The sequence below is a fragment of the Aotus nancymaae genome, unplaced genomic scaffold, assembly GCF_030222135.1.
Source record: "Aotus nancymaae isolate 86718 unplaced genomic scaffold, 86718_ANA_hifiasm-v0.15.2.pri h1tg000059l, whole genome shotgun sequence".
NCBI lineage: Eukaryota > Metazoa > Chordata > Mammalia > Primates > Aotidae > Aotus > Aotus nancymaae.
Genome location: NW_026988473.1, coordinates 76,036,803 through 76,062,546, shown reverse-complemented (window position 1 = coordinate 76,062,546; position 25,744 = coordinate 76,036,803). Strand labels below are relative to the sequence as shown.

At 41.3% G+C, this 25,744-nt stretch overlaps 1 protein-coding gene across 2 annotated transcripts in view; it reads right to left on the bottom strand.

The window, feature by feature from the left end:
- Positions 1-25,744, bottom strand: part of FAT3 (FAT atypical cadherin 3) — a 532,147-nt gene that overhangs the window by 136,823 nt on the left and 369,580 nt on the right. For both annotated transcript variants that reach the window (XM_064365390.1, XM_064365391.1), the window contains exon 4: positions 655-969. In XM_064365390.1, the coding sequence (XP_064221460.1) occupies positions 655-969 (315 nt within the window). The remainder of the gene's footprint in view (positions 1-654; positions 970-25,744) is intronic.

Below are 25,744 nucleotides of genomic sequence, written 5' to 3'. Positions count from 1 at the left end.
ATAGGTGCTACCTGGCTAAATGGTTGGGGTTGGGGGAGCACACTGGTGGCACTGTAGAGATGGGAGCTTTAAGTTTCTATAGGAGATGGTGCTCGTGCTTGTTTTTACTTTCCTAATTTAATGAAAAATTCAGTCACTTTCTATTTGAGTTTTTTTCAGTTCTAACGGAATAAATATCACTGTGATTTGTGTCTCACAATTTACACAGCTACATCCACGCTCTATCACATCGGTGATAATTTCCAATGTTGTTTTCGACGGGAAGTCTCAGGGACATGTTGAGAGACATGTTTGGTGGTGGGCAGGATGTGCTGCCCTGCTGTTCCTCACCTTTACTTTACATCTATGTTCAATATTGTGAGGATGATTTGGAGCTGCAGAAAGAGTGGCTGAGTATGTGGTGAAACAGGCTGTGGCCTGGGAATGGGGGGAAATGCTGACAGGACACAACCAAAGGAAATTGCCTCCTTATTTAAGAACATCAATGAAACAGGCAAGCGTTCTCACCTGCACTCGCCTCCCAGAAAGAACCCTTCCACAGCTATGCGGCTTCACTTTTTACTCTAAAGATTTATTGCTCAAAGGAGTATACTTGAATAAGAACATAACCACTTCCCCCCATCCGCCGTGCTGCTGGAGTTTGGGAGATCTTACCGTTAGGATGTCATAACTCCCTGCTGTAAACTGCTTTCTAGAAGAAACCATCCCAGTTTTAGGGTCAATAAAGAACTTTCCGTCATCATTCCCATCCACAATACTGTAGGAGATTTCTGCGTTGGGGCCCTCATCTCTATCAAACGCAAAAGCCCTGTAAATCGGTTCTCCTCTCTTCTTTCGGTCACGTTCCGGCAGCTTGATCTGGTAGACCTTCTCCGGGAACTGGGGCTTGTTGTCATTTTCATCCAGAACCTGAACCACCACCCAAATGGTTGACTGTTTTGGAGAGGGGCCACCATCTGTCACAGTCACCTGAAAAGGAGAGTATGATGTGGTAAGAATGGAGAAAAATTATTCCTGCTATTCCTACCCGGGCCCACCCCACAAAGGTCAATTCTGTGCACTAGAACATCTCAAATTTTCTCATTCCTGTAGTTAATATCAAATGTATAAATTTGCATAGTTTATCCATAGAAGTAGGGGGAATGTTCCAAATCCAGTAGCAGAAATCATTGCTTAAAGGACAGTAGGGAATCAGGGCTGTCTTAGACCCTTAGGCTGTTATATCAAATTATCAAAGTCTAGGTAGCTTTTAAAAAACAGAAATTTATTTCTCACAGTCCTGGAGGATGGGAATCCCAAGATCGAGGCACCGGTTTGTGTCAGGTGAGAGCCTGTTCCTCATAGACAGTGTCTTCTAGCTACGTCTTCACATGGTAGAAGGGGCTAGCTAGTTCTTTGAAGTTCCTTTTATAAGGGCACTAATCCAGTTCACGAGGGTGGAGCCCTTATGACCTAATGACCTCCCAAAGGTCTTACCTTCTAATACCATCACCTTAGGGATTCAGTTTCAACCTATGAATTTTGGAGGACACAAACATTCAGACCATAGCCAGGGCTCATTGCGGTATGGAGTGAAGAGGGAGAAGAAATAGAATTGTCTTTATGAAATAGGCGAGCTTATATACATTTAGTGGATTTAAACTATGTCCCCCTACCAGACACAAAATACAGTATAACCGTGATCACACATTAACCGTGGATAGTTCTTCTAATGCATGGACAAGGCTATCCTACCCAAATTCTTTTAGTATTCATTATCTTTTTTCATCTTTCTATAGACTGAACTGTGTCCCTCTTAAGATTCATATGTTAATGCTCTAACCGCCCATGTTTTGTTACTAAGGTTAAATGAGATCATAAGGGTTGAGTCCTGATGTGACAGAACTAATGTCCCTATAAAAGAGGAAGAAACCCTAAAGGTCCCCATCTCTCTCTGCCACCTGAACACACAGAAGGTAGCTGTCCGCAAGCCAGAAAGAGAGCCCTCACCACAAACTGAACCCTGCTGGAATGTTGATCTTGCACTTCCCAGTCTTCATATTGTAGTCTGAATGTTTGCAACCCCTCAAAATTCATATGTTGAAACCTAATTTCCAATGCAATAGTATTAGGAGGTGCGGTCTTTAGGTGGTGTTTAGATCATGAGGATCGAACTCTCATGAATGGGATTAGGGCCCTTTGAAAGAGGCTGAGAAGGCTTGCTTGTCCCTTCCACCATATGAGGACATGGCCAGAAGGCGCCATCTAGCAGGAACAAGCTATCATCTGCTGGTGCCTTGATCTTAGACTTCCCAGCTTCCAGAATTGTGAACAATAAGTTTCTGTTCTTTAAGCCATTCAGCCTATGGTATTTTGTCACAGCAACCTGAGCAGACTAAGACACATCTCCATGTAAGATTGGATTTTTACACTGTCATTGAACAAAAGGAAAACTGTGATGTATATTCCACTATTTGATGTTTGATTTTAAGTACATTAAAATGTGTTTAACAATCACAAAATAGTTTTCTATTCCTCTCTGGAAAACTGGAGGGGGATGTACACCCCTTCCCATATTGCTGTGAAGCTGTTCTTATGTGTTACTGTGAAAATTGAGAGAACAGTAATGAAGAACGCATACATAAATAATTTTCATGGACGATATAAAAAGACTTTGCATCCTAGTGTGAGTAATTTTCTTGTTAGTCATAGTGATGACAATCACTAATATTAATACCTAACACGTGAATGGTGTGACAGTTTATAAAGCACTCTTTCATGCATTATTTCATTTACTTCCAAAACATCCTCTTCAGTAAGTGAAGCAGGTTTAGTTATTCCCATTTCACAGATGAGAAAACAGAGGCTCAAAACAAACCATTGCTAATAAGCGCTAAAGCTAGGTATTAAATTTTGGAAATTCTTAATGTTCTGTTTAACAAAAAGAGTGGAAGGACCTATGTTTCATCTTTAAATCATTAGCTTGAATGAAACAGATTATTACTTCCATATATGTATTTGGAGGCTGGAAGGAACATTAAGATGCACTCAGCATCAATAGGAGAAAAACAGCAGTGAATCAAAGCAGCTGGTCAGCTATTTTGTCACCTAATAAAACAACCTGACAGGTGTAACTGAAACAAAGGCCAAAAATGTGGGAAAACACATTAACGGCTTTTTGCAAAATGGAATTGCAATCTAGTTTCTCCTACGAGCTGCCTAGGAGGATAGCTTTAATAGATTTAAGATAAATTTTCATAGGAGTTCTCACTTTCTTTGAAAAATCAATCAAGTTTCCTTCCAAGGCTATTTTCCCAATTGGTTTGTTGTGTTTCACAGAAGAACCACATCGGGACCAGTATGTGCCAAGGCTGGATTTTGACTCTCGAGCTAATTCCTTCACATGCCGAGTTCTGAAGAGGCGCATTCTGCTGCTGCTGGTGAACACAAATGTTACACTCCCAGGTGACCTGTGTTGACCAAACACATCGATTTCTTGGCTGCTCAACTACTCTGCCTCTTTTCTGCTTGAACAGCTTGTCCAAATTCAGGCAACTCTCACTGTCTTCATCGTGCCAGAACCACCACCTTGTCTATTAATGCCCTGCAAAGGGCTCTGAGACAGTGTTCTGGAGCTGCTTCAGGGCCAGGTGGCTGTCAGGGAAAGGAGCCCCTCTTGGCAGCAGTTTGCTGCTCACTGGAGGATGTCCTGCTATTAAGTGCTTTTCTTTGGAGCATACCTGGCTTCACAAACCCAGGTCCTTGAGGTGTCTACCTACAGATGGGAAATGTGGTAGCTACACAGCACTTGCAGAATCTCTCAGGAGTGCTATGTGTAGTGGGGTCACTTGTCACCATGTCACCTCAAGCACCCAATTCCCTCAGGCCATGAGGGCATCCTTCAGGTCCTCTTTTCTCGGGAGAGCTGTCCCTATCCTTTCTTTGGAGCTTGTCTACTCACCCTTTAAGTCCAGCTGAAATGTCACTTCCTTGAGGCTGCCTTCTCTGACCCCACAGACCAAGTGCCAGCTTTCCCACCCCCTCATTCTGTACTGTTAAATCACCCTATGCTTTTCTTTTGTAGCACTTACCATTGTGGAAATCAATTAAATACACGATTCTCTACTGAAGTGGATAAACGGCATAAGGGCAAAGATAGACTGTGTTTGTTTTCTCACTGCTGTCGCCCGTGTCAAGCCACAGAACATGTTCCTTTCGTGCTTATTTAATGAGTGAGGCTCTAATGCAGGTCCCACTTGAACAGTCTCTTTAGCCAAAGCAGTCTCGCCTTGCAAAAATTTCTGAGATGGTTCAAAGCCCTTTACAACATAGCTCTAAGCTGCCTTTCTTGTGTTTTTGCCAATTACTCTTCCATCTCCTTACCCATGGTTTCATCTACTACCTACATGCTGATAATTCTCCAATGTGTATCTCTAGTGCCTAAGCCTATTTCCTCTTCACCAAACCAACATATTCAACTATTCACCAGTAATCCACTTTCTGGATCCTAGCACCTCAAAAGTCACAAACTGAAATCAATACCCTCAAACCTTCTCCTTTTCCTATGTCCACTGTTTCAATAAATGGCACCCCTATCTACTCACACACTGGTGCACACCAGAATCCTGGGCATCCACCTCCTCTGTCTGTCTATATCCAATTGAACTCAGAGTCCAGCAGGTGCCTCACACACACCCCTTACCCCATGCCGATCTCTTCTGCCACACTGCCCTATTACAGTCCCGCTTGCATCTTGCTTGGATGGCCACAGCAGCCTCCTGACTTCACCGCCTTCAGCCTTAGCCTTTGTTGTAGAGTGGTATTTCTTCTTCAAAAATCTGATCATGTCACTGACCGCATAACACTCTTCAGGGGCTCCTTGACGACAAAGATCTGCCTGGATTCTTCCTGCCTCTGGCTGGCCTCGATGATCAGCCTGTACAGTCTGCCCCTTTACCACCTCTATGCTCAGTTACATGGTGAGCCTGGGAGGTCCTGAGCTTTGCCATGCTCTTATAGCTCATTCCTTTACACGGTCATTTGTCTTCATGGAATGCCCTCTCCTGGGGTATATACCTGACTCATTCTAGAAGCCTCAATCTGAACATTCCTGTGAAGCCATTACCTGCCTCCTGCAGACCTATGCAGGTACCCTTAGTATGTTTCCATACCACTGTGTGCATAGTTCTAGGACACTAATTATCATCCTTAATTTTAAGTGTCCATTCGCTTGTTGGTCTCCATTCAATCCTTCTAGACTGTGAGCAACTTGAGGTCAAGAGAACTGTCTCTTATTCATTGTTATATGTTCTGGCACCTGGGCTCTAAGTGACAAATAAATGTTCTATGAAATCAAGAATTCATTTACCTACAACTCTTCCCTATTATAATAAGTGAAAAGAACATTTAGACACTGTGGGTCTCTATATAAAAATCAACATACAATCTCCCAAGTGCTTCCAGTGCTAAGATTCTATTCATAGGGATCAGCTAGAGACAGGCACAGTTTTAACCATGCACTCTGAGGTTAATGCCCACTTTACGTGACTGAGAACACTAGCAATCTGAAGACTATGCAGATTATGCAGAATGATTTTCAGCCACTCCCCCAACTGTGCTCACTTTTGTGGACATTCATCCACATTCTCCTGAAATGGTTTATTCCCATGTCTAGCTCCTTCAGTGCACTGTGAGCTACTCAAACACAGGAACCTTATCTTTTTCATCTTTCCTGAAGCCTAATGTCCTCTCAATAAATGTTTCCTGAACTGAACTACACTGCTAACCTCACAGTCTTAATTTTCATTATTATTTCTCTGGACCCATTCATCTTCCTTGCCACATTTGTGCCTGGAATGTTAATAATGAATGATTAATGAAATAATCAATGGTATCATCGATGATTCCATCAGATTCTCAGACTTCAGATTTCCTAATACTTTATGCCTCAAACTCCCCTTGGAATTATCCCATATGAAAGGAGTAGCAGCACTGGAGAGCGAAGCAAAACTAGCTGAGATAAATCCCCATCATCTCCTCTTCTGCATCATTTCTCATTAAGGATGCAAGAAATGGGCCATTGTTTAGAAGTGATCCACGTGTCTACTCTTGCTCTGCTACAACCTGACAAGAGAACAGACAGCCATCCTCATCTATATTTTCTGCTTTTATTGCCAATCATTAATCAGTGCTGGCAATTAATCAAAAGCCTGAAAGACTAATTTATTTAGATGATAACAGCTACCACTTAATAAAAGGAGCCACAACTGGGTGGAGCACGGTGCTCACGCCTGTAATCCCAGCACTTTGGGAGGCCAAGGCGGGTGGATCACCTGAGATCAGCAGTTCAAGACCAGCCTAACCAACATGGAAGAACCCTGTATCTACTAAATATAAATTAGCCAGGTGTGGTGGTGCATGCCTGTAATCCCAGCTACTTGGGAGGCTGAGGCAGGAGAATCACTTAAACCCAGGAGGCGGAGATTATGGTGAGCTGAGATCACATCATTGCATGCACTCCAGCCTGGGCAACAAGAGCAAAACTCTTTCTCAAAAAAAAAAAAAAAAAAAAGGAGCCACAAATAGTTCAGCACTCTGTGAATGCCAGGCAGAGCCAGAAGGCAGGACAATTACAACAAGAAACACATCTTTAGGTCTGTTCCTGGAAGAAACAAGAGCTTCGTAGGACCAAAAACAGTTAGACACTGAGAATTTTGAAGTCATGGCAGCTGGTGGGAGGGTGCACTTCTCACTCACTGAAATTGCCTGATGTATTTATTTTGGTTGTCTCCTTTCCCCAAGTAGAAGATAAGTATATAAACTGCCTAAAGCAGAGATCTTGGATCTTGTCCACTGCCTTGTTCCCAGTAATTACAAGAGTGTCTAAGAATATATTCAGTATTTTTAAGCTGAAGAGTTAAAATTTGGCATTTTCCTCATCCATTAATTCACCACAAATGATTATTTCCAGGCTATCGTACTTATAATGGAAAATCCTTCTTCAGGGATTACATATCCCCCTCCCCTGTATACAGTGGTCCCCTACTGTCTTTGGATTTACTTTCCACAACTTCAGTTACCTGTGGTTCATCACAATAAGCTATTTTGTGTGTGAGAAAGAAAGAGATCAGTCACATAACTTTTATGACAGGATACTGTTATAACTCTTCCATATTATTATTGTCATTGATCTCTTACTGTGCCTAATTTATAAATTAAGTTTTATCATAGGTGTGTATGTACAGGAAAAAGATAGCATATGTCGGGTTCAGTATTATCTGCAGTTTCAGGCATCCACTGAAAGGTAAGTTCAGGGATCTTGGAACATCTCTTCCATGGATAAGGGGAAACTAATTTATTTGTCCTTGACACTTCATCATTATCTTATACATTATGTATTTCACTTACATGGTTATCACACATCTGCTTTGACCAGAACATGAGCTCCACAGAGCATGAATTTTCATCTATTTTGTTCAGCTGTATTCCCAGCATCTACAAGAGTGCCTAGAATGTAGTAAGCATTCCGTAAATATTTGTTGAATGAATAAGTGAAATATTTATCCAGTACCTTTTAGGTAACAAGCTCTTTTTCAGGCAAACTGGAAGATCAACCAAATAACCAACCAACACACACAGATTCTAACCAAATTCACAACTCCCCCATACGCTAAATCCTCTGTAATATGCGGGACCTGCAATCACATGGCCTCACTTTTGGTATATTCAGTAAGAGGAACTCAGTGCCTTGTGTAGCAGCCCATTTGTGGTTTGATAGATTCAATTTTCACAAAACTCTACTTAAAATTTTTAATTAACAAATAAAAATTGTATATACTTATGATACACAACATGATGTTTTGATATATGTATACACTATGGAATAGCGAAAACAAACTAATTAACATATATATTATCTCACATAACTTTTTTGTGGTGAGAACACTTAAAATGTACTCTCTAGCCTGATGCAGTGGCTCACGCCTGTAATCCCAGCACTTTCGGAGGCCAAGGCAGGCGGATCACCTGAGGTCAGGAGTTCAAGACCAGCTTGGTCAACATGGTGAGACCCTGTCTTTACTAAAAATACAAAAAATTAGCAGGGCGTGGTGGTGCATGCCTGTAGTCCCAGATACTCAGGAGGCTGAGGCAGGAGAATCACTTGAACTTGGGAGGCAGCAGTTGTAGTGAGCCAAGATCGCATTCCTGCACTCCAGCCTGGGCAACACAGTGAGATTCCATCCCAGAAAACAATTATATACTCTCTTGGCAATTTTAAAGTACACAATATATTGTTATAACCATAACTATAATCACCATGATGTAAAACAGACCTCTCGAACTTGATCCTTCTGCCTAACTGAAATTTTCTATCCTTTGACCAACATCTCCCCATTACCAATCCCTCCCGTCTCCTCTTTCACCTCTAGTAACTACTATTTTACTCTCTGCTCTTATAAATTTGACTGTTTTGATTCCACATATTTGTGAGATCTTTTTATTGAACTTAATGTTCTTCAGTTATATCCATGTTGTCACAAATGACAGGATTGTCTTCTTTTTTTTTAGACGGAGTCTCGCTCTGTTGCCAGGCTGGAGTGCAGTGGTGTAATCTTGGCTCACTGAAACCTCTACCTCCCATGTTCACGCGATTCTCCTGCCTCAGCCTCCTCAGTAGCTGGGACTACAGGCACACGCCACCATGTCCAGTTAACTTTTTATGCATTTTCAGTAGAGACGGGGTTTCACCATGTTGGCCAGGATGGTCTCCATCTCTTGACCTCGAGATCTGCCTGCCTCAGACTCCCAAAGTGCTGGGATTACAGGCATGAGCTACCACGCCTGGCTGATTTCCTTCTTTTCAAAGGCTGAATAGTATTTCATTATGTATATGTACAACATATACTCATCATTCATCCCTTGATGGACAATTATGTTGTTTCCATATCTTAGCTTCTGTGAATAGTGCTGCCATGAGCATGGAAATGCACGCGTCTTTTCTTTTTTTTTTGTATAAGAAAATATTGTCTTTATTTTATTTTATTTTTTTTCGAGACGGAATTTCGCTCTTGTTACCCAGGCTGGAGTGCAATGGTGCGATCTCGGCTCACCGCAACCTGTGCCTCCTGGGTTCAGGCAATTCTCGTCTTTATTTTTAAATATAAAATTCACTGCTGTGAACAGTGCAGCAATGGGTGTGGAAATGCATGCATCTTTTCTTTTTTTATATAAGCAAATATTGTCTTTATTTTATTTTTAAATATATTTTTTAGTATTATATTTCCATAAGTTATTGGGGTACAGGTGATATTTGGTTACAGAATTAAGTTCTTTAGTGGTGATTTATGAGATTTTGGTGCACGCATCATCTGAGCGGTATACACTGCACCATATTTGTAGTCTTTTATCCCTCACTCTCCTCCCACTCTTCACCCAAGTCTCCAAAATCCATTGTATCATTCTTATGCCTTTGCATTCTTATAGCTTAGCTCCCGCATATCAGCGAGAATATACAATGTTTGGTTTTCCATTCCTGAGTTACTTCACTTAGAACAATAGTCTTCAGTCTCATCCAGGTTGCTGCAAATGCTGTTAATTCACTCCTTTGTATGGCTGAGTAGTATTCCATCGTGTGTGTGTGTGTGTGTCTGTGTGTGTACCACAGTTTCTTTATCCAAGACTTCTTTTCAAGATGGTGATTTCATTTCCTTTGCATATATGCCCAGAAGTGGGATTGCTCGTTCAAAGAGTAGTTCTATTCTTAGCTTTTGAGGAACCTCCATACTATTTTCCATTATGGCTGTCCTAATTTACACTGGGAAAACAGTGTACAAGGGTTTCTTTTTCTCCATAACCTCACCAACACTTCACAGAGTTTTTCTTAATACTAAATCGAAATATAACTGCCTGTACTTACTAGCCTAGACTGCTTATAGAGTCCTATAGTTTTGCTCTTTGTAGCGATATAGAAAATGTCAAATTCTTCTTCCACACTGTCCCAGCAACCTATTGTTGTGTAACATAAAATTAGGTGACTGAAAATAACTGGAACCTTTTTCACGTCTTTCATGGTTCTGGGGTTGAATGGGGGCAGTTCTTATCTGGAGCCTCTCATGCAATTGCAGTCATAGGTAGCCATCTGACATATCTGCTGGTTGATGGTGGCTATTGGCTGAGACCTCAGCTGGGTTCTAGGAGCAACGGACCTGAAGAACGTGGCAGCCATCAGTTTCTTAAGGCCTGGACTCAAAAACTGGCACAGCATCACTTGCACCACATTTTACTGACCAGGAATCTCAGAGACCAGATTCAGGAGGTGAGGTCATAAACCCCACCTCTAGATGGGAGGGAGGTCAAATAATTTGGGAGGTTATGTTTTACAACTGCCATACTCATACAAATCCTTAAATATATTTGAGAAATCTCAACCTAGGTTGAAAAACTAATTCACACAATTATCTCTCAGATGATTTGTTACATATAATGAGTCCTTGTTTGTTATACTGGTTACCTCCTTCAGGATGTTTTCCCATATACCAGCTTCCTTCTTAAAATATGATGGCTAGGACAGAACAATAGCATATTAAACTTACTCAAAACTGTGCAAAGCCCCTCTGTTATCCTAGAGACAATCTCACACCTATTTTTTCAGTTCATGACTAGGCTTATTTTGGGTAGCAGCCATGTCACACAGCACCGTGATACGAATGAATTAAACCACTTAGGTCTTTTCCTAGAAAAAGCAATAAAATATAAGTGTGTGGTTTCCTTTTGGGGGTATATGTGCAGGATTTTATATTTGTCTCTACTAAATTTCATGTTACTGGAAACTTTGGCTCTCTAGTCTAGGCTGTTGGGATAATCATGATGATAACAGGTGACATGCATTAAAAGCCTGCCAGGCATCAAGCATTCCCTGTGAGATGCACAGCCCTTGCGTGGTCTCCTTTATCTCACAAGGTAGGTCCTGTTTTTACACCAATTTAACAGATAAGGAAATCAAATTATGAACTGGTCAAAGGTCACACTATTCTTTTATTTTATTGCATTTTAGGTTTTAGGGTACATGTGAAGAACGTGCAAGACTGTTGCATAGGTGCATACGTGGCAGTGTGATTTGCTGCCTTCCTCCCCTTCACCTATATCTGGCATTTCTCCCCACGCTCTCTCTCCCCAACTCCCCAGCCCCCACTGTCCCTCCCCTATTTCCCCCCAACAGACCCCAGTGTATAGTGCTCCCCTCCCTGTGTCCATGTGTTCTCACTGTTCAACACCCGCCTATGAGTGAGGTCACACTATTCTTAAGTGTCAGAGCCTTGTTTTAAACCTGGCAGTTTGGGTTCTAAGTCAGGGGTCAGCAAACTATAACCCAAGGGCAAAATCTGGTTGCTTGTTTCGGTAAAGAAAGTTTTATTGGAATGCAGCCATGCTGCATTAACATATTATCTATGGCTGCTTTCCTGTTACAAAGGCACGGTTGAGTAGTTGAGGCTGAGACTGTATGGCCCACTAAGTCTAAAATGTGCCCTGTTGAAAAAGTTTGCTGACCCCTGGTCTAAAACATTAGACCCCTGGTCTTGCTGCCTCTTTGGTTATCCTGATAGCACTTACTGCATGCCTGCTTTGCTCAGTCCTCAGCTTGATCATTTACCTACGATTGTCGCTTTTTCACGGGAATCCTGTAGGCATTGCCATTTCTCTTCTGCAGCTGGAGTCGGTGAGGCTTAGACGTTAGGAACATTCGCAAGGCCACTCAGCCAGAAAGTGACAGAACACGGGTTTGCGCCCAAGTCAGTTTGGCGTGGCAGCATGTGCTCTTTCCCCTACCCTGCACAGCTCATGTAGAAGCATCTGTTAACCATCTGTTTAAAATTCCCTTCCCACGTGTGCCTTTGGATCAACATCGAGCGCTTCGATGTACTTCTAGAATCAAGCCTCCTTTTCCCCCTTTGATAAGAGGGACCACCTTTGGCTCTAGTCTTTTGGCACTTTTCTGTCCTCAGTGCTTAAAAACTGCCACTGGGGTGTGGGGTATAGCTGCAACTTCTTTCAGCACCCCAAGACTTGAGAATCTTATTTTGTGCAATTAGATCCTCTCCTACTCTCTTGTTACACGGTTACATCATCAGCTCCTCTCACAAAATTTGTTCTACCCCTTTTCACAAAAATTATTCTCCCTGATCATGGAGATGGGAGGGAGGGCCTCGGTGGTCTTGGTTTTTCTCTGTGTCTTATTTATTAGGCACTCCATGTTAACCATGTGTAGATATTCTTCCAAATGCTTAACAAATATTAACTCATGGATCCTTTTATCAGTCTCAGAGTAAAACGCAATTATTATCCTCACACGACAGATTAGAAACAAGGCACAGAAAGGTGAAGCATAGTAGGATCCAACCTGGCCTGGGGTCTGTGCTCCTAACCATCACATGATGCTGCCTTCCATCTAAAGGCTTGCCCTACCCCATGGGCATGGCCACCTTCTCCTTCCTCTGAACACACTTCAAACATGTCCTTTCACTGGCCTTGGCACCACAGTTCCACATGCCCTGTGCAGGGATGGCATTTATACAGCATGTGGGCTGTTGCTGCTCCATCCTGCCAGCTGCACCTGGAGGCCACAGGAAACATACACAATTCACTGTTCATTCTGAGGGTGGAACGTGGCCTCAGACTCTTCCGAGATAGAGTCGTCTAGACAGCTGTCACTACCAATCAATCTGCCACTGTCTAGGCATACTTCTTGTTCTAGGTGAAACAGCCCAAATAGCACATATTTTTACATTCATACTGGGGTTGCCTTTATTAAATGAAATGTATAGGAGGCCATTGGCTCGAACTGGACTCCTGCACTAGGATCAACAAACCGAACCAAAATGGAGTCACACATGCTAACATTCCATGTTACCAATCCAAAGCTGTTTATCTGACCTTCAGAGAAAACAGGAGAGAGAGAGAGAGAGAGAGAACAGCCAAATCCCCATACTGGTCAGGTTTAACTGTCACAATAAGGAGTTCCCTTTGCTTTAACCTTTGTAACTTAGAAACAACCAATCCACTTCTGTTCTGTTTCTGCTTTTCTCAGCCATTTTCTGTGACTAAAGCCAAGCTGCTCTGCTCAACTCATCAGAACATTCATTCTGTTTTATAGAATAATATGTTGCCAGATTCTAGAATCACAAATAAAAGCCAAATAAAATCTTTAAACTAAATTTATTGTCATTTTGTCTGTAGACACTGCATACCTTCTGCCTATCCTGACCATCCCCCGACTTCTTCCCCAGTACTCTGTGCCTTCCTTCGCTCTGATTCTCCGATTGCTGTGAAATGCTTTAGCACTTGATACTCTTCTAAGGTAGAAGACAAATCTCAAAGCACAATTTAAAAAAAAAAGATTTATTTCTCCCTCCCTCGTCATTATCAAAAGTCTCAGGGTCAAGCTGACAGGTTCTAGGCAAGGAAGAAATCTAAAGATGAAGCCTTTTAAATTAAGGCAGAATATCTAACTACATGCAGCAAGACAGCTTCCAGTATGCTGCCACATTGACCCTCAGCTCCTGGGTGAACAAATGTGAACTCATGTACACTGGTCACTAAGCTGGTCATCTCTGGCTGGGATTAGCCTTTTTTTTACCTAAAGGTATTGTACAAATATTATCATTTTCTACATGTATCGTAATGGGTAAAATGTTAGGATGCCCTGTGATAAATTACTAATAATATGTTACCCTTCTCTTGGATCTGATTGATTTAAAACAATATATCTGGAGAGGTCACTGGATCCCAGGGGCACACTCTCTATGGGGAGGAATTTAGATGTTATGGCTGCTGAAAATTAATTGTAGTGAAGATGCTTATCTATTTTCACTATTTACTTACAAGACCCTGTAAATCGCCACTTACGTGTGCTTGGCTGTCTCCACACAGGTAGGGAAATGGATGAGGAGACCCACTGTTGAGTATTTTCCTACCTCTGTCATAGTCTCGTATGTCTGAAAGAACCCCAGGTAAAGGGAAACAGCCTTTCCTTACCTCTGTTATACTCAGGAAAGCACAGTCACCAGATGACTCTCAAGAGTAAATGAGAGCATAGGTATCATTCCCATTCAATCCATTTGTTTTACAGATGAGGAAACTGAGGTCCAGACAGATGTACTTCTTAGTCTAATATCATCTTATTAGAGATAACCTCAATCTTTCCAAGAGATTAGTTCCAAGCTGGCTTTTGTGCCTCAAACAAGGCTTACATTCATAAATTGCCATCTGTGTGTGTGCCTGTTTGTGTGTGTGTATGTGTGTTAACTCAATATTGCAGAAGTTTTAATTTAGGTGTTTTCCAGAATGCTGAGCTCTTAAAAAATAATAATAAAAACAGAGAAGAAGTGCCTTTAAAGTAGATGTAATGTTTACTCTCCACTTTTTATCTTCAAAATGTTTCATAAACCTTAAATACTTAATCCTTTCAAGATAGTAAAAAGATTGAAAGAAACTTTATCTCCTCTTTACAGGTGGAGAAATAGAAAAATGACCTTCTCAAAGAATACTCAGGAGCTGTTATAAAGGCTGAGGCTGGAATTTAGACCTTTTTGTCTATGGTCTCAGACTACTGCATTCCTGGGAAGACAAGTGCTTCCTGCCATTTCTGGAAAGAAAAGTATACACAAACAGCAAATTAAAGGGTCTCAAAGGAACAGCAACTCTTGAAGATAAACTTTCTGAAAGGTGAAATCACTGAACTAAAATTAACCTGCACTATCACCCATATTTTCCACGGAGAAAAAGCAACAGAGGCAGTATTAAACCGTCAGCCCTCAGTGTCATCACATGTAGTTTTTCTTATTTGACCTATGATTTGGTATTAAGAAATAAACCAGAGATGGGTAAGTGTTCCAGTCACTCCCCACTCCAGTTTCCTCATTCTGTGCTGCTTTAATACATGTCTCTGCTATTTCCAATCTCAGTAAATCAGTTATTTCAGGGAAATGTACTTACTATGTTGAACAAACTTGTGGAGTGGTTTATAAGGGAAAGTCTTCATCAGAAATAAGGAAAAGAAAGAATGGGGGTTGAAAGGAAAGAAAGAAAGGAGAAGAATAGAGAAAGAAAGAGAATTAAGGGGAAAAAAAAGAGAAAAACAGGATTAAAGAGTGATATGGTTTGGCTTCAAAATGTACATACCTAATCCTTTCAAGATAGTGAAAAGGTTGAAAGAAACTGTATCTCCTATTTACAGGTGGAGAAACAGAGAAATGACCTTGTCAAAGAATACTCAGGAGCTGTTATAAAGGCTGAGGCTGGAATGTTTACCCAAATCTCACCTTGAATTGTAATAATCCCTACATGTCAAAGGTGGTGCCAGGTGGTGGTGGTAAATGAATCATGGGACAGGTTTTCCTCATACTGTTCTCCTGGTAGTAAATAAGTCTTATGGTATCTGATGGGTTTATAAATGAAAGTTCCCCTGCACAAGCCTCCAGCCTGCTGCCATGGAAGACATGGATTTGCTCCCCATTCACCTTCCACCATGACTGAGAGGCTACCCCAGCCATGTGGAACCGTGAGTCAATTAAACTTCTTTCCTTTATAAATTACTCAGCCTTTGGTATGTCTTCATTAGCAGCATGAGCACAGACTAATACAATAAATTGGTGCCAGGTAGTGGGAGTGCTGCTATAAAGATACCCGAAAATGTGGAAGTAACTTTGGAATTGGGTAACAGCCAAGAGTTGGAACAGTTTGGAGGACTCAGAAGAAGACAGGAAAATGTGCGAATGTTTGGGACTTCCTAGAGACTTGTTGAGTGGCTTTGACCAAAATGCTGATCGTGATATGGAAAACAAAGTCCAGGGTGAGGTGGTCTCAGACGGAGATGAGGAACTTGTTGGGAACTGGAATAAAGGTCACTTTTGCTATGCAAAGAGACTGATGGCCTTTTGCTCCTGTTCGAGATGTCTGTGGAACTTTGAACTTGAGAGAGATGATTTAGGTGATCTGGAAGAAGAAATTTCTAAGCAGTAAAACATTCCAGAGGAAGCAGAGCATACATATTTGAAAAATTTGCAGCCTAACAATGCAATAAAAAAAAAATCCCAGTTTTTGGGGAGAAATTCAAGTGCGTTGCAGAAATTTGCGTAAGTAATGAGGAGCCAAATGTTAATCACCAAGACAATAGGAAAATGCCTGCAGGGCATGTCAGAGAGCTTCAGGGCAGCCCCTCCCATCACAGGTCTCCTGTAGGCCTAGGAGGAAAAAATGGCACTGCGGGCTGGGCCCAGGGCCCTCCTGCTCTGTGCAGCCTCAGGACATGGTGCCCTGCATCCCAGTTGCTTCAGCTCCAGCTATGGCCGAAAGGGGTCAACATACAGCTCAACCCATTGCTTCAGAGGGTGCAAGCCCCAAGCCTTGGCAGCTTATATGTGATGTTGGGCTTGTGGGTACACAGAAGTCAAGAATTAAAGTTTGGAAACCCTCATCTAGATTTCAGAGGATGTATGGAAATATCTGGATGTCCAGGCAGAAGTTTGCAGCAGGGACAGGACTCTCATGGAGAACCTTTGATTTTGATAGGGCAGTTCAGAAGGAAAATGTGGGGTTGGAGCCCCCACACAGAGTACCCACTGGGGCACTGCCTAGTGGAGCTATGAGAAGAGGGCCACCATCCTCCAAACCCCAGAATGGTAGATCCATCAACAGCTTGCACTGTACACTTGGACAAGCTGCAGACACAATGCTAGCCCATGAAAGCAGCCAGGAGGGGGGATATACCCTGCAAAGTCACAGGAGCGGAGCTACCCAAGGCCATGGGAGGCCACCTCTTCTATCAGCATGACCTGTATATGAGACATGAAGTCAAAGGAGGTCATTTTAGAACTTTAAGATTTAATGACAATCCTACTGGATTTCGGACTTGCCTGGGGCCTGTAGCCCCCCTTTTTTGGACAATTTCTCCCATTTCAATTGGGTATATTTACCCAATACCTGTATCCTCATTGTATCTGGGAAGTAACTAACTTCCTTTTGATTTTACAGGCTCACAGGTGAAGGGACTTGCCTTGTCTTAGATGAGACTTTGGACTGTGGACTTTTGAGTTAATGCTGAAATGAGTTAAGACTTCAGAGGACTGTTAGGAATCTATGACTGGTTTTGAAATGTGAGGACATGAGATTTGGGAGAGGCCAGGGGTGGAATGATATGATTTGGCTGTATCTCCACCCAAATCTCACCTTGAATTGTATAAATCCCCATGTGTCAAGGGCAGGACCAGGTGGAGATAATGGAATCATGGGGGTGGTTCCCCGATACTGTTCTTCCTGATAGTGAATAAACTTCATGGAATCTGATGGTTTTATAAATGAGAGTTCCCCTGCACAAGCCTCTTTCCTGCCACCATGTAAGACATGGCTTTGTTCCTCATTTGCCTTCAACCATGATTGTGAGACCTTCCCGGCCATGTGGAACTGTGAGTTAATTAAACCTCTTTTCTTTATAAATTGCCAAGCCTTAGTTATGTTTTTATTAGCAGCATGAAAACAGACTAATACAAAGAGTTTTCTTTGAACTGTTTTTAAGAACTTACATTTTGCCTAAAAAAGTTGTGTTTTTAGGAAAGACTACAATTTGAAAATGCTCAAACTGAAGATGCTCTGATTCATGGAACCAAGGAAACCGAGGCCTTGGGGCTAGTGAATTGCGTTACACATTTTGGTGAACTTTCTCTTTGTCCGAAGATGTTGCATTATTGGGGAGAAAATCAGCTCATAGTCCATTTTCTCCAAGTACCCATGGTCTGTCTTCTGCAGGACACTGATTCCTACAAGTGTGTGACCCACTCCAGGGCCCACTGCAGGGCTATTGCATAGTTGGTTCTCAATAAATATTTGTTGGTTTAATGCATGCAGGCATGGCCTTTGCATTTCAGGACAACGAAGATGTCTTTTCTTCCCTGTGTTTAGACCCAACAACTGCTAAATGGCAGTTTTTTTAGAAAGATCCTTGACCAATTCACTTTGGCAGCAGCTGCTGATATTACAGCTTTGTCCAAATCTTTTCTTTGCACTTCAGGAAATAAAGTATTTCCTAGCCTGACATCTCTTAAAGCTTTTTTTTTTTCCCTGCAGAGAGGTATGCATCAGCTACTAATCTCATCGCATTTCCATTTCCTTCCAGGCTCATCTGCTCATCATTTTCTATTCATAAAACTTGCTTGATTCTAATCTTCCCTATCAGCAGGAACTAAACACCTCCTCAAAGTTTCTTTAGCACAATGGTGATTACCACCCATGTGCTCACTCCCCCTTTCAAACAGATGGGTCCAATCTATGTGTTCACATGTGGGCCGTTAAGAAACGTCTGCCATGAACCAAGGTGTGACATCATATTGGCCTCAGGTCTAAATCCCTCTGTACTATTTCACAACTCCCCTGACATGAAGGCCTTAGTCGATATACTATTCCACATTTCCTTCTCCAAGAAACAGAACTCACCAGATATAAATTACAACAGAAAGTATATATTGGTAGCTTCCCTTCCATTTCACAGTGCTGAACTTCATGCTTTAAGTTACTTTTGTCTTGGCAGATTCTCATGCTTTAGCTCCACTGATGATGCTATTTGGATTTAAGCACTAATTCTTCCAGGCACCAGATTTTTGGCTTTTCTTTCCACAGTAAAGGTTTAATGCAAAAATAAGGACCCGGCTCTGATTACTGGCTGAGCCAACACTGCCTTCTCCTCTCAGCAATGCAACACGGGTTTCTAGGCAACTTAGAAGGTAATTTAACACCTTGCTTACCTAAACATATGAATTTTAAATCAATCAACTTAAAGAAATTAGGCTCATGTGTATGTATAATACAGACCAAGGTAGAGATCATGAACTGGTGGCCCAGAGATATGCTTTCTTTTATTTTGGGCCGTAGAGTGTATTGTAAAAATTTCTGCCAACATTTAAAACGAGAGATTTCACATAAAAATTCAAATTCCTAGTTTCTCCTAAATAATAATAATAATAATAATAAATACTGGCACACCAGTCTCTATTGTTTCCCTAACACTACATCAGTTATCATTCACCATCGCTGTTGTTCAGAAGCTTTTCTTAGGAAAGTACTTCTCACTGCTCATGTTCCTATAAACAATGGTTATGAAATGTGAATGGAGAACACTGCATGTTCAGACCAATGAAGAGAGTGTATTTCTCACTGTAAACGAAAACGTTTAACACGGCCTGCTACAGAAGCACTCATTGATGATGCCTGATGGATTCTGTGGCATCTGAGTTTGCGACCCTTGGTTTGAGGTCTTGATAACAATCTTTCTGCAGTGACAGTACGTATACTTGAATGTGTGGTAAAGATAAAACTGTAACTCTTGGAAGAGACCATTCAGATCAGCAGAGTTGTACGTTCATCATTTTTTCTCTAGGTATTATGATTTCAGATACTATAGTTTTAGAAGAATTAAAAGCAATTAGATTAAAAAAAATAAGGCATCTTTAGCCACACCATAGTTCAGAACAGAAATGTGAGTCATCTTGGACAATTCTCTTGCTCCTCCCAACATCTCATCAGTCATTGACTAGGGACATAGCTGGCTGGGAATTAGATGTTGTCAGTCTCTCAGTCACTTTCTATTGCTTATAACATAGTACCTGAAATTGGGAATTTATAAAGAAAGGAAACTCATTTCTTACAGATATGGGGGCTGAGAAGTCCAAGGTTGAGGGATGCATCTGGTGGGAGCCTTCTTCCTGGCGGGGACTCTGGAGAGTCCTGAGGCAGTGTGCAGGGTATCACACAGCAAGGGGGCTGAGTGTCCTAACTTGCTAGCTCAGGTCTCTCTTCCACTTGTAAAGCTCCCAATTCCCCTGTTACGATAATCCATTAATCTATGAACCCAATAAATCCATTCATAGCAGAGCCCTCATGATCCAATCATCTCTTCAAGGCCCCGTCACCCAATACTGCCACATTGGGGATTAAACTTCAACATGAGTTTTGAAGGAGGCAAATATTCAAGCCATAGCAAGCTGCCCTCCCCAGGACAAATGTGGCTCTGTGCCTGGATGCACAGCTTGGGAACAATGAACGCGGGCCGAATTCAGCGCCCTGGGGCCCTCTTGGCCAGGTGTTCCTGCACAGGGCACGACCTCTGCAGCTATCGCAATGCCCCTAAAGTTCTGTCTCTTAAATGTCAGTTATATTTCTTGGCCCCTTCTCTACCCTTGGTGCCAAGCTCTCATTATCTCATGCCTAAACCATTGCATCTGTCTTCAACTTGGTCTCCCTGACTCCAATATTGTCTCACCCAATGCCATTCTCTAGAAGACTGAAATTCCAAGCATGTTAATCTCCTGCTGAAAGGTCTTTACTGGCTCCTTATTGCTTACAGCAGATTTCGTAAATGGTGTCATGGAGAACACCAAGCCTACAAGGTGCTTGCCTTAAGAGGGGCCAGGATCCTAGAAGTCTGAAGAACATTATAAACCCCTCTTGGAGCTTTACACTGCACATGACCAGAGGAAAGATCAAGGGAGTTTAAGCAAAAGAAACTGTTTAACCATTTAAACCAGTGTTTCCAAAATGTATTTGACAGCAGAATTCTGAGTGGTGCTTATTAACAGTCTTAGGTCTGATATTTTAAGGAACATACTTTAAGAAGTGCTTATTTACAGGATATAGTCAATACTCTTCAGAATTAATATACAAGATCTTATAATATTGACACCATCTATCCACTGGGCTCTTCTTAGCCTCCAGTTTCTATCTCCCCTACATCTAGAGTTTTAATCACACAATCAGATCACTTAATTCAACATAAATTTACCGTGCCTGCAATGTGCAATGTTATAGACACTGGGTGTCTCAATCTGATTTGTGTTGCTATAACAGAATATCTGAGACTAAGAAATTGATACACAATAGAAGGTTTTTTGGCTCACAGTCCTGGAGACTTGGATGAAGGTGCCATCATGTGGCCAGGGCCTTCTTGCTGCATCTTTCCATGGTGGAAGGTAGAAAGATAAGAGCAAGAGAGGAAGAAGGCATAGCATATCCTTTGTATCCAGAACCCACTCTTCAGATAACAGCCTCAGTCCATTCATGAAGGCACAAGCCTCTAACCTAATCACCTCTTAAAGGTTCTGCCTCCAGACATAGTTGCATTGGGGATTGTTTTCAACACATGAACTCTGGGGGACACATCCAAACCACAGCACTGGGCAAACAGTGGTAAGCAATATGGGCTCCTTTCCCTCAGGGAGCTCACCGTCTATTTGTTCTTCCAACATGGAGCATGTACTCCCAAGGCCCTTGCTGCTTTGACTGGGGCTCCCACTGCATGGAATTCCCCTTACTCCCTATTCTTGTAGTCCTTACAAATCCTCTGAGGCCCGCTGAACTGTCTGTCCCTTTATGATGCTTTCTCAGAGACCACATTCAGACAGAATTACTCCTTTGTATGTTTCACTTAAGTTTGTTTAGAAGCTAACATGTCTCCAGTTCCATATTTAATTGTTACTTATCTGTCCTCTTTAACACCCCTGCATTCAGTTAGTGTGTAAGCTCTTTAGGGGATAAGACAGTGCCGTATCATACATTGTATTGGCAGCATCCAGCAAATGTGCTGACACGTAACAGATGCTGAACTAACGTCAGTTCCTTTTGGTTTTCATAAGAGGCATCAGGAACTAGGCCCTGCATTGGTGAAGAAATTATCCTGTTTTGTTTTCCTACTTCTAATAGCATGTTATTTTAATTTTGAGTTGGATCTTTGATTGTTAATAAATTAGGTAGATATCCTGTTGGTTGGAAACAAACATTATTCATTATCCTATTAACAGAGCTATTAAAAACCCTGTGTACTCTTGTATTCATCACACAACAGGTAGTGTTTGTTCTTTACACATAATAAAATTCAAGTCCCTGGAGAAATGTGTCTCAGGATACAGCTACTAACACAGAAAGATGGTTCATCTTAGATAAAGTATTTTAATTACTTCCACAAGACGAAAGGGAGTATATGTAAATTTTAAATAAAGATCAACTCAGTAGACTTAAATAGATTCAGACAGATAAATTCAAGGTGAACACTATTATTAACTAATATTTAGGAAGTACTTTTCATGTATGCGTATTCAGCACATTTTTTATATGTGTATTTACGTTCACCAGTTCTTGCTTTCCAGGAAATGTGAGACACACATGTTTAGTCCTAGGTCTAAATGATGTTCCTCTTCTGTGTTCCTTCATAATTTATGCTCATTTCCATCAAATCACCTATGCGCCCATATTATAACTGCCTTGTCTGTCTCTCCCAAAAGTACGTATGTGGCCAGGTGTGGTAGTTCATGCCTGGAATCCCAGCATTTTGTGAGGTGGTGGTGGGAGGATTGCCTGAACTGAGGAGTTCAAGATCAGCTTGGGGAACATGGTGAGACTCTGTCTCTATGAAAATTAAAAAATTAGCTGGACATAGTGGTGTGCACCTTTGGTCCCAGTGACTAGGGAGGCTAAGGTGGAACAATTAATCGAGCATAGGCGGTCCAGGTGATGTGTGCCACTGCACTCCAGCTTGAGTGAGAGAGTGAGACTCTGTCTGAAAAAAAAGTGTATCTTTGAGTTCTCAGAGGGCAGACATTATGTCTTTCTTTTTTCTATTCCTGGTGCCTAGGGCATGTTTTTCTTTTTTCTATTCCTGGTGCCCAGGGCAGGAAAAGTAAAGGAAATGTATGGAAAGGGTAAATTGCCAAAGGCAGGAAAACTCAGACATGAAAAATATTAGCAGAGAAACAAGTGAATGTATCCAGAAAATAAAATCAATCACAAATGCAAAAATACAAGTGACCAATCAAATGAGAAGTCTGGAAATGTTACTACTGTAGTAAAGAATGTTTAAAGAAAGTCACGAGTGTTCTAATATCCCTTTTGTTATAAGTTTTTGAAATTTTAAAATGCTTTTTAGGCACTTACATGATTTTAAAAATCCACTTTCTCTGAGATAAGGGGAAAAAGCAATTATCTTTTGACCATGAAATCACATGGATTCAGAAATCCAATAACTTAAGAGAATGAATACTCTCCTAAAAGAATAATTTTTTTAAAGCCTAAAACTTCCACTCCACTCCCAGTGAACCTTCATCTGCTTACGTTCCATTTAAAGGCCGGAATGATTCTTCACTTTTGCTTTTCAACAGGGGAGGCAGACAGCTAAGGAAGGACATTCTCATCATTCCACCCCAGTTCCGCCCCGGTTCCGCCCCGGTTCCGCCCCGGTTCCACCCCGGTTCCACCCCAGGCAGCCCCTATCATGAGGCCTAAGTAATGTGAAAACAGTGGCTGGTGAACTTTCTGCAGGTGTCAAAAGCCAAATAGATTAAATGTGTCAAATCATGAAAGATAAAGGAGAGTCACACTGCCTCAGGAGTCAGTTAAAAATGTATGACTCGGTTGTGTATCTGTAAATTCTAGAAATAGTCTTTTTGCCCAGTCAAAAACATTGAAAAGGCATTGGAAAAGAAAGAGTTTCAGTAAGTACTCAGTTGTTTTGCTGAGTGAAAATAGTCTACAAGTAGTTATGACAGATGACGATTTACAGTCTTGGACATTACTCTCAGAGTGTTATGATGATGATCAAAGTTACCTCCCGACTAGAATCGAATTAATTCAGGCCAGAGTCATCTTGTGCTTAATAGATATATCCTCACCATTCATTTTGTGAAGCAGAGCGTGACATTGCCAAAACAGTTGTACTTTCTCCCAAAAATGTTCTCAGAAGATGAGGCCCACAAGTACCTATGGGTGAAAGGTCCTGAGATTTCTGGTGGACAGCACTGGGGAAAAGTGTGCAATGAATAATGTATGTTTCTTTGTAAGAACTTTATTTAGTGGTGAGCCAAAGCTGTTTCTATTTTATGGCAAAAGCATTTTGGGAGAAATATTCCCAAACGATGTTTTAGAGTGTGTGAGAGGCAGCAGAGATTGCCAAGCATGTGGAGAGTTTAACACCACAGTGCACACTCACGGAAGGTTATTTGCTCCAACTGTCCTGAAAAATCCCATTCTATTCTTAAACATGTAACTTTGTGAATAAGCATCTTTCTTTTCCTTCTGGCTTTGTCAAAAGAGTATGTCAGGGTTTTTAATACCCAGTCAAAGTAGGAAGAAATAATTCACCAAAATATATAGAGAATGTTCTGGGAAGTCTTGTAGTATAAAGGTAAGAGGAACAAGTTTATGAAACTTCCATACCCATTAGAATTTTGCTACATTGAAAAATCCATCAGAAAGCTTATGATAAAAATGATTCTTAGATAGGCTTTAAGGCAGTAGGGATATCTATTGATCATAAAGCGTTATCTGTTTGCATACTTCAATTGATAGGACCATTACTATAACATGCAGGCTCACAGTCTTCTCTGGAAATCTCTAGAAATTATAAAAAAACAAAAAGATTACATAAGGTAAAAGGTCATTGCATCACCAGCAGGTGAAGGCTACTTGGTAAAGATATATGGGTACTGTCCAAGTTCTGATCCCTTTGGTTTTGAAATCTGATGATCAGAGTCTTAAGACATATCACTGCAATCCAGGAAGGCTTAATGTGAAACCCATATGTCCTCTTATGTAGCCTCTCCTTAGACAGACTTAGGATCCCCAGGTTGGCCCAAGTCTCAGTGCTCTATACTGGTGCCTTTTGAGTTTGTGGGTCTGCTGCCAGGGTAATTTATTATTGAAAACTAAGAGTGACAGGGACTCATCACGTTCTGAGTCTTCAGTAGCAACAATTATACTGAGGCCCCCCTCATTCATACTACTTCCAAGCACTTTAGTATCTGTGATCACATTTCATTCTCTCAACAACTTGACTAGGAAAGTTGGTCAAGCAACATTAACCCCACCTGTTAACAGATGAAAAATCCAGCAAGAACAAAAGCTTTGCCCAAAGTCACTCAGCTTGTACGTGACAGGACACCATACAACGCTCAGCGCGTTGTGAAATCCAGGTGGACACCACAACATTCCAGAGACTTAAATGGCATCAGTTCAAATTTACATACTATTCTAGCAAAAATTAACTAAAAAGTGGGGAAGTAGCTCGTCTTCATCATAGAATTGTATTGTTTATATCAGAATACTTTGAATTCACGATTCCTGTGTACTATGTACTATGTATTCAGTAATTACTCCTTGAGGACCCGCAATGCAAAAGCACTGTGGGAGAGAGATGACGATGAACAGAAACATGGTCCTTGCTCCACAGGAGCTTCCCATCTGGAGGAGATGACAGCCATGATTACAAATCACAAAGGGAGGTGGAAGTGAGGCAAAGCTCTGTGTGTAGGCCGTGTACAAAAGCAGTCAGGCTAAAATTTCCCAGTGGGATCATCAATGCTTTGGTACCATTTTAAATGTTACTCTAGTATCTTGGGGAACCTTGTGCTTTAAATAAATGACCTTTGCTTTTGGGGAATTAAATGTCCCTGCAGTAAAAATCTATATTATTGAGTTCTCTTCTCATAAGGTGATTGTGGAATTCTTCCTCATAAAATGGGATGTTTTAAATCTATCTGGAGTGATGATGTATTTGTATTATTTCAGAGGGTTTCCTAGAGAAATTCTCAATGTCCTGCTTAACCTTAAGACCTGTACTTCTTAAGAAATGCTGTAGAAGAAAAGATTACAAATTTTACATATCCTTTTGAAATGTTAAGTAAAGGTTAGTAGGAGAGTAAGTTTATTTGCCCCAATTCTCCCTACCACCCTGATG